An 8,754-nucleotide genomic window follows, 5' to 3' on the forward strand; every position below is an offset into this window, starting at 1 on the left:
TTTTGTTTCCATAGAATCTCTTCCTGTTTTCTCCTTTCCTCCAGTTGACTTATTAATTGGCCCTCCTTTGTTGTTAGATTTTCTGATCTTCCTTCCTGGATGATTCTTTGTTGCACCTCTGTCATTCTATGATTGAGCTATTGCTGGTCCTTCATGATATGCCAGAATTATTCTTTATTCCATTTCTTTATTTTCTTATTGATTTCCTTGAGTTTTAATTGGAACGTACACATACAGTTCCTCCCTTGCTGATTGCTTTACGTCGACCAGGCCTCAATTTTTTAAATGAGGGTTGGGTCCCTTAGCCAAAAGGCTTCAAACCTAAAAGGTCGATTTTTCGGGCTCACTTTTAGATCCACTTCCGATCATATCAACCAATGGTCTGATCCCATCCCAGGAAGAATTGATGCTTCTATGAATATATCTCAGTTGATAACCTACTAAGATATTAGGAATCTATCCAACCTGGAAGTAATTTGGTGATTCCCTCCTCTTTTGTTGTTCCATATGTGCACCCCATTGATTGTTGGGATGTCTACTAGGCGTTGCTTTGCTATAGTGTCCCCGAATAACTCCATGTCTATGTCCATTCTTCTCATGCCTCCCCTTTTGTCTGCTAGTGAAGTGATCATGTTGAAGTCTCCCCCCACCATCCACAGGTCATCTGGGTATATACTTCTCATTTTTGCTAAGTTCTGGAGGAAAACCCTTCTCTCTCCCAAGATATGGGGTCCATATACTCCTGTGAGGAGCACCCAATCTTTCGATCTGATGACTCTAAATCTTCATGAGAGGATTCTCGGGATGCTGACCCAGTCTTCTAACCATATTTCTCCTAGGTTCTAGATGATCGTCAACCCTCTTGCACTTCCATTTGCATCCTGTCCGATAACCTGGTACTGGGGTTTGATGTTTTCCAAAATTTCTTTTTGTTTTCTTTCATTGATTTTCATTTCCTGAATTATCATTATACTAGGTATATCTTTTTTCAATCTCTCTTTGAGGCATCTTTTCTTGCCTCTGTTATTGAGGCCTCTTATGTTCCATGTTGTAATAACCATTTCAACAATTTTGGGGGTTGTTGAAATACCTCTGATAATGGCACTACTCTTTCTGAATTTACTAGTAGTTCCCCATCATCTGTATGGATTCATTCATTGGTCTTCTACCCTGTTTCTTTTCCCCTTTTCCTGAGGTTCCTGGTTCTTGCCCTTGTCCGCCATGGGACCCTAGGTGCTCTATATGTGCAATAATAGTTGATCCTTGTTTTATCTTGTATTGCTGAAAGGTTTCCTTGTAGAGTTGTTTTTTATCCTTTAGGATAAAGCGTTCATCCAGATGTGTCCACTCTTGTAGTAGTCGTTTCATCACTTGACCTTCGACACTGAGATCTTCTTTCTGGGAGTTGATCTCCATTGGGTTTTTCTCTACCATTTGCATGGTATTCTTCTCTCTTTGGTTTTCATCTATTTCTTGTCTCTTTTTCTTATTTACTTCTACCTCTTTCTTCTGCAGGCTTTCCATCTCCTTGGTGCGATCCCTGCTTGTCTCCCCCGTTTCGTCCACCTGAAGGGTGGTGAATCTGTTATGGTTGCACTGCTCTTTCTCATTTTGATTTTCTTTCTAGTTCCCTATTGGTTTTGGGTTTCTTTTCCTTCTGTGCACCTCTGGGAATCCGTCCCCAACCTCTCTTGCCATTACCTCTCCTGCCTTCTTCTCATTTGACTAATTTTTTGGGTTATTTAATGGGAAAGCATGATACAGGTGGCCATATTCATGGCATTTCCTACATCTGAATGGGATATGCTCATAGTCTGGGGGTTTTTTCCATATCCCATGATGATATTCTAGCTCTATGTAGTTTGGTAGCAACTCAATGATATTCATGTACACACAGATTCTTGTGTAGGAGGCGTACCTACCTTTTCTTGTAGAGTTTTCCACTTTGACAAAGATTCTGATCGAGTTGCCTATTCCTTCCAACATTACGGGATCCCAGAAATCCATTGGTAGGCCGAAGAGTCGTACCCAAATGGGTGGTGCTAGAAGCTTCTCTTGGTCTAGGTTATAGCATTCCTCCCGGTGTCTCATAAACAGGCCAGCATTGTTGAAGAAATACGACCCATCTTCAAAAACCTTCTCCTTGTCTTGTAGTTTGGAAAATATTACAAAGAAGAATCCTTTCACCCCCAGCTTGAGGTCTATATGCCCCTTTGGTTGCCATCGTTGCTGGATCCATTTGATCAGTTCCTTCTCGGTTGGCCAAGCCCCAATAAACTTGCATATCAGGGCATGGTCCTTCATATATCTTCTATATTCCTCCAGCTTGTTGTTGGGTATCACAAATCGGGGTTTCTTGGTTGCTCTGGGTAGGCATTTTCCTCCCAACCCTGCTTGTCATTCAACTCCCAAAACCAGTATCCCTTTCCCGCGATTTTCGTTGCCTCTAACTGCTCCATGAAGACTCGTCTCCCCTGCAGCAACATTTCGGTAGGAGGGGATCTCTCCCCCCCTGCCATACCACTCATTTCAACTGTCAGCAGGATCCTTTGTTGCTTTGCCCCTGTCGTTTCTCAAACTGCGGTGTTTGCAAGTTTGTCAGACAAAGTCTGTGATGCCCAAACTCTAGTTGTTCCTACTCTTCCTCCGATCTTCCTCTCCCAATATTATTTGCAATTATTGTGCATATTTTCAATTTTAATATATTTCCGGGTTAGATCTATTTCATGAAATATGTGAAAACTAAAATATCTAAGGTTCGAATCTCCTGTTTGTGACTTGGTTTAAGGAGAGGAGCCTAGGCCAAGCCAAGCCATAAACCTCTAGAAAATACAACAAAAAATAAACACAACATTTTAAAATAAATCGCTTGATAATGATCACTTTCAAACCATATAATTTTAAAACAACTCTATTTCACATTACCAAAATTAACGAAATACAATTTACAAAAGTTATGCGAAATCTACCCTGATCTTTCTCAATAAATAATAAATCGTTATCATGTAACCATACAGAATCAAAAGGTTTCAAAATAAATAACAATTTATCACATCATTATTATATTAGTTTATTAATAAATTAAAGTAACTCATTATTATATTAGTTTATTAATAAATTAAAGGAACTTCTATTATTAAGCAGAGTAATGTCTGATTGGAGATTACATAATAGTTTTTGGTTTACACTGATTTCCTTATTTTTAATATCAAAAAATTATAATTAGTCGATAAAAAGGAGGTGGGAAATCAGGTTGAATGGTAAACCATTCACACGAAACTTTATAGGTATATGTTCCAACGAAAACATCGGAAACTAATTTTCTCGGCAGAGTGGAAGACTTTTTTACCGATGAACACCGGCACCCAATTTTCCACGCGGAGCTGTAACAGTTTTTAACTAATGACCGATGTAACATTCACTTTGTTATTAAATAATTTCAAGACAACGGACGGATGATTGATTCCTTTGTCCCCGCTCCACCTTTATAACCACCGCAACCCGTTTTCAAATTACCCGAAGTTTTTAGGTTTTTTTTAACGAGAACATCGGAGACCACTTTTCTCAGCAGGGGAAGAAAGACTTTTGAAAGACTTCTTTTGGAGTGAGATTAAATAATATTCTTTGTTTCGCCCCAGAACGACCTCATCATTCATGCCTTCTCCTTCACGTTTTTCCCCTCTCTACGTTCACACTATACACGCTACTACGTCTTCTTCACGACGCCGAAACACGTGGTTTCTCTCCTTTTTGCCCTTTATAAATACTCACTCACTTCTCCACCCATACTCACTGCATTTCTCCCCTCCCCTCCCCCCATACTCACTGCATTTCTCCCCTCCCCTCCCCTCTCCCACAGGCTGCGATTTCAACCACCATGCCCTCTCTTTCTTTTGCTTTTCATCTGCTCTTTCTCCTCCTCATCTTTTCCTTCACCCCTGGGAAAGGATCGCACTCTTTCCACAATGATCACCAATCCCTGGTGGCATTCAGGAACCTCATTGCCAGCGATCCACATCATTCCCTCATAGATTGGACTCCCACCAACCCCTTCTGCAACTGGACCGGCGTCACCTGCAACCGTCGCCATCCAAACAGAGTGGTCTCCCTCAACCTCACTGGCATGGATTTGCGCGGTCCATTTCTCCATCTCTCGGCAATTTGTCGTTTCTCCGTACGCTCGTTCTCAGACGCCTCTTTCGTTTGAGGGTACTGGTCATATCTCGCCTCAATTGGGACGCCTCTTTCGTTTGAGGGTGCTCGATTTGGCACATAATGGGTTGGACGAAAATATCCCGAGCAAGTTGAGTTCCCTCCAGAAATTGCAACTGCTTTACTTGGGAAGCAACGAGCTGACATGTACCATTCCCTCTTCCTTGGGAAACCTTTCATTGCTGATTCAATTAGGTTTGGAATATAATAGTCTCACCGGTCCTATTCCGAGACAACTCGTCAGCTGCAAAAAATTGACTATTCTGTTTCTCGCCGGCAACCATCTGACCGGAAATATCCCGAGAGAGTTGGGTTCCCTCCCGCAATTGCAGATTCTTCACTTGCACGTGAACGAGCTGACAGGTACCATTCCCTCTTCGTTGGGAAACCTTTCATCGCTGATTGAGTTGATTTTACAATTGAATAATTTTTCAGGTACCATTCCCTCTTCCTTGGGTTCCCTCCCGCAATTGCATTTAAGTAACAATAATTTAGAAGGAAACATACCTGATGATTTTGAAGGCTTACAACACCTTGGTCTCTTGGACCTTAGTGTAAATAGTCTCTCTGGAAAGATTCCAAATTCCCTTTCACTCCTTAAACAACTAAGAAGACTCCATCTTCATCACAATAACTTATCAGGGACCATACCTTCCAGCTTAGGAGATTGTATAAATTTGGAATTGCTTGACCTATCTCACAATAGCCTCTCTGGAAGTATACCACATGAGATTGGGAAATTATCTAATCTACAATTCTATTTGAATTTGTCATGGAATTTATTAGAAGGTTCCTTGCCCATGGAGATTGGTAAAATTGCAATGGCTCAAGCTATAGACATCTCTGTCAATCAATTGATTGGGGCAATCCCCCCTGCACTTGGAAGTTGCAATGAGCTACAATTATTGAACTTATCTCACAATTCCTTCCAAGGGTCTATTCCGGAGTCACTTGGAAATTTAAAAAACCTTGCAAGTCTACACCTGTCTTCGAACAACTTATCAGGTATAATACCAGTGGTCACACTCAAGAATTTGAAAATGCTTCAAAGCTTGAATTTGTCTTTCAACAATTTCACTTGGGGAAATTCCAGAAGGAGGGTTTTTTGCAAATAGAACAATTGTCATGTCCTTAATTAGAAATCCTAGCCTTTGTGGACTGCAAGTATTTCAACTGCCTGCATGTCAAACACCAAGACATCATTTTGCACTTGTGAAAAGATTGATACTGCCAGTGAGTGGAGTTTCTGCTTTTATATTATGTTGTTTACTTTTGGGATTCCTTTGCAAAAGGGATTCCTTTGGAACAAAAATATGCCTGTGCAAAACTTTGATTCCTCACAAGCCATTTTGCAAAGGTTGGAGCACAAAAGGATCTCATATCAAGAGCTTCATATAGCAACTAATGGATTTGCCGATGCCAACTTGTTGGGAACAGGGAATTTTGATTGATGGCACACTTGTTGCTGTAAAAGTTTTCCATTTGCTAAAGGACAAGGCTGAAAAGAGTTTTAAAGCGGAATGTAGCATCTTGCAAAAGGCTCGACATTGAAATCTGGTGAAAATCATAACCTCATGTTGCAACATTGATTTCAAAGGATTAGTGTTCAAATTTATGTCTAATGGAAGCCTGGAGAAGCATTTGTATCCTAATGCAAATGACAACAATGGTGAAGATGCATGTGAAATGGGACTAAAAACAAGATTGGACATCGCAATAGATGTGGCCCATGCCATTGAATATCTTCATCATGATTCATTTGTGCAAGTAGTGCATTGTGATTTAAAACCAAATAATGTGCTTATTGATGAAGACATGTCAGGGCATGTAACAGATTTTGGTATTGCAAGGTTAATTGATGAAACCTCTACTGAGTCACTTACTTCAACACTTTCTTTGAAAGGATCTATGGGCTATATTGCACCAGGTATGATATTTAGAATGTTAAATGTTTGCTTTTCATTTATAAATGTCTCACCAACATTTTTGTATGGAATAATAGAGTAAAATTTGATGAATGTTATCTTAAATGCAGAGTATGGATTCGGTCAGCCAGTGTCTACCAAAGGAGATATTTACAGCTATGGCATTTTGTTATTGGAAATGCTTACGAGGAAACGACCAACTAATGATATGTTTTCTGGAGACTTGAACTTGCACAAGTGGGTAAATATAGCCTTTCCAAGCAGCGTTAAGGAGGTAATTGACAACAACCTTCTTAGGGAGGTGGAAGGAGATGAATTTGAAGAAAACAATGTATTCAATTGCATATCTTCTCTTATACAAGTTGGTTTGATTTGTTCAAAAGATTCACCTAATGAACGACCAACTATGAGAGATGTGGTAATGGTATTGGAAAGCCTTAGAAATGATTTGGGGGCAAATGCAATTGCTTCTAGGAGATTAAGGCAAAGCATATCTAATTTGCTTAGCAATACAAATGCAACAAGGAGTGATACACATGCATCAAATGCCCATAGTTCTTCTACATTTTAGTTTGTGAAAATTGCAATACTAGAAGATTTCAATATTTCCATGGTGCATACAATGGCACTTGTGTTTTTTTTAAGTTATAATCGTTGAAGTAAACTTCTATTAGTATTTATATTTGTATGTTAGTATTACCAAAATAAAAAGTACACGCTTTTGTGACATTGCAACTATACATTGGTTTATTTTATTGGCCATTCATAATGACAATGTTTTTAGTTGTCTCAAATTAATTTCATTATTTATTTGTCTATAAATGAAAGAATATAATTAAAAAATAACAATAGCCTATAACTTATAAACACACTTTTTTAGATCAGCGGATTGATTTTATGAATTATATTGGATTTTAATTACACTTTTGATATTATTTTTAATTATTTGACCAAACTTTTGTTCATATTTACTATCTATTTATGATTATCATTAATGTGAAAATTACATTCTTTAATAACACTTTATTAACCAAATGAAAAAATTATATCTTAATGTGATTTATTACTATTATCCATGATGTCAACATTCATATCTACAAAATAAAAACCTCTCTCACAAAAGGTGATATGAAACTAATTGTATTATCTTTAGAGCGCAAATTACTGGATTAATATATTAAATTTAACCATAACTAATTTGTTTATGTCATTAACAATAATTTAAATGTTGAATTCCCATTTAGATGTGATTTTTTAATTTTCATGTAAATCAAATTGATGAAACATCAAGAACAATTCTATTCTTTTAAATATATCATTTGATCCATTAAAATTTCAGTTATATATAATTTGTTTATATTATCAATAAAAATTCAAAAGTTAAGTTCTAATCTTAAATATGATTTTTTAATTTTCTTATTAATGAGATTAGTGAGCCATTAATGGAACTTGATGGTGAACTGTATACAATGCACGAATATTTAAGTATACAATTTTGATCTAAAAATCATGTTGAAAGACATGAAAATTTATGTTACAAAACCATGACTTATTATAATTTTTAACAATTTAGAACTTTTTTTAGTTATATTATAATTATATCATATATAAATTTTATATCCCCATACATTGTTGGAGACATGTCTGAGAGATTTCCTTACCCTTTCAACCCTTCTTTTCTTCAAAGGACTCTTGTTGACCATGTAGATATTTGGCTTCTTGTATTAGGGCTTCTTATATTCTAGCAAATACTTCAATTTGATAGTTAATGTTATTGACAAAACAATGGGATATGGAAGACGTTTTATTCTATGCTCCTATTAATAAAGTAGCGAGTGATAAAAGTTAAGGTTTTATGCTAAGTTGGCCTCTCTAGCTTCCAATGGATAGAGGTTTCTTGAATATGGTATAAATATGTTATTATTTCAAAACCATAAATCACATAGATTTCAATTCACAATTTTCTAAGTGGTATGTTCATTGAATTTATCTCAAACTACCTTATTAGGATCTACTCCAAATTCAATTGGAAATTTACAGAGTCTTATGAACTTAGATCTTTCTTCCAACTCCCTATTAAGGACAATTCAAATTACTCTTGCATTTGAAAATGTTTTAGTATTTGAAATTATCTTTCAACAATCTCATTGGGGAAATTCCAAAAGGAGGGTTTTTTTTTATTATATAAAAAAACAATTTTCATGCCCTTTATTGGAAACCCTATCTTTTTCAAACCACAAGCATTCCAATTACCTATCTCTCAAACAACAAGAGATCATTTTGCATTTGTGAACGAGTATTATTGCTAATGAATGTAGTTATTGTTGTTGTACTATGTTGTCTACTTTTGGGATTCATTTCGAAAGGAAATAAGTGTATGCAAAATGTTAATTCCTTGCAACATATTGTCTAAAGGTTAGATTAGAAAAGGATCTCATATGATGAGCTTCACATAGAAATTAATAGATTTACCAAAGCCAACTTGTTAGTAATGAGGAGTTTTGGTTAATTTATAAAGGAATTTTAGCGATGACATAATTGTGGCTACATAAATTTTCTAGTTGCAAAAGACAAGGTTTTCAAGAGTTCTAGATTAGAATGTAGTGTTCTACAAAAG

The 8,754-nt window shown here is 36.7% G+C and overlaps 1 protein-coding gene across 1 annotated transcript; it reads left to right on the forward strand.

Moving 5' to 3' along the window:
• The first annotated feature begins 5,826 nt into the window (after positions 1-5,826).
• LOC149209754 (receptor kinase-like protein Xa21) lies at positions 5,827-6,708 on the forward strand. Its single transcript, XM_089398732.1, has 2 exons — positions 5,827-6,139; positions 6,248-6,708. Exons 1-2 carry the CDS (start codon positions 5,827-5,829, stop codon positions 6,706-6,708), a joined length of 774 nt encoding a protein of 257 aa, XP_089254858.1.
• Positions 6,709-8,754: the final 2,046 nt, after the last annotated feature.

The sequence above is a fragment of the Pinus tabuliformis genome, chromosome 1_2, assembly GCF_031772625.1.
Source record: "Pinus tabuliformis cultivar Carrire ecotype Pingquan chromosome 1_2, CPIR1, whole genome shotgun sequence".
NCBI classification, from domain to species: domain Eukaryota; kingdom Viridiplantae; phylum Streptophyta; class Pinopsida; order Pinales; family Pinaceae; genus Pinus; species Pinus tabuliformis.

Coding starts and splice junctions, on each gene's coding strand:
- LOC149209754 (XM_089398732.1), top strand. CDS start 5,827: ATGTCTAATGGAAGCCTGGAGAAGCATTTGTATCCTAATGCAAATGAC. Junction 6,140..6,247: donor TATGGGCTATATTGCACCAG/GTATGATATTTA, acceptor TCTTAAATGCAG/AGTATGGATTCGGTCAGCCA.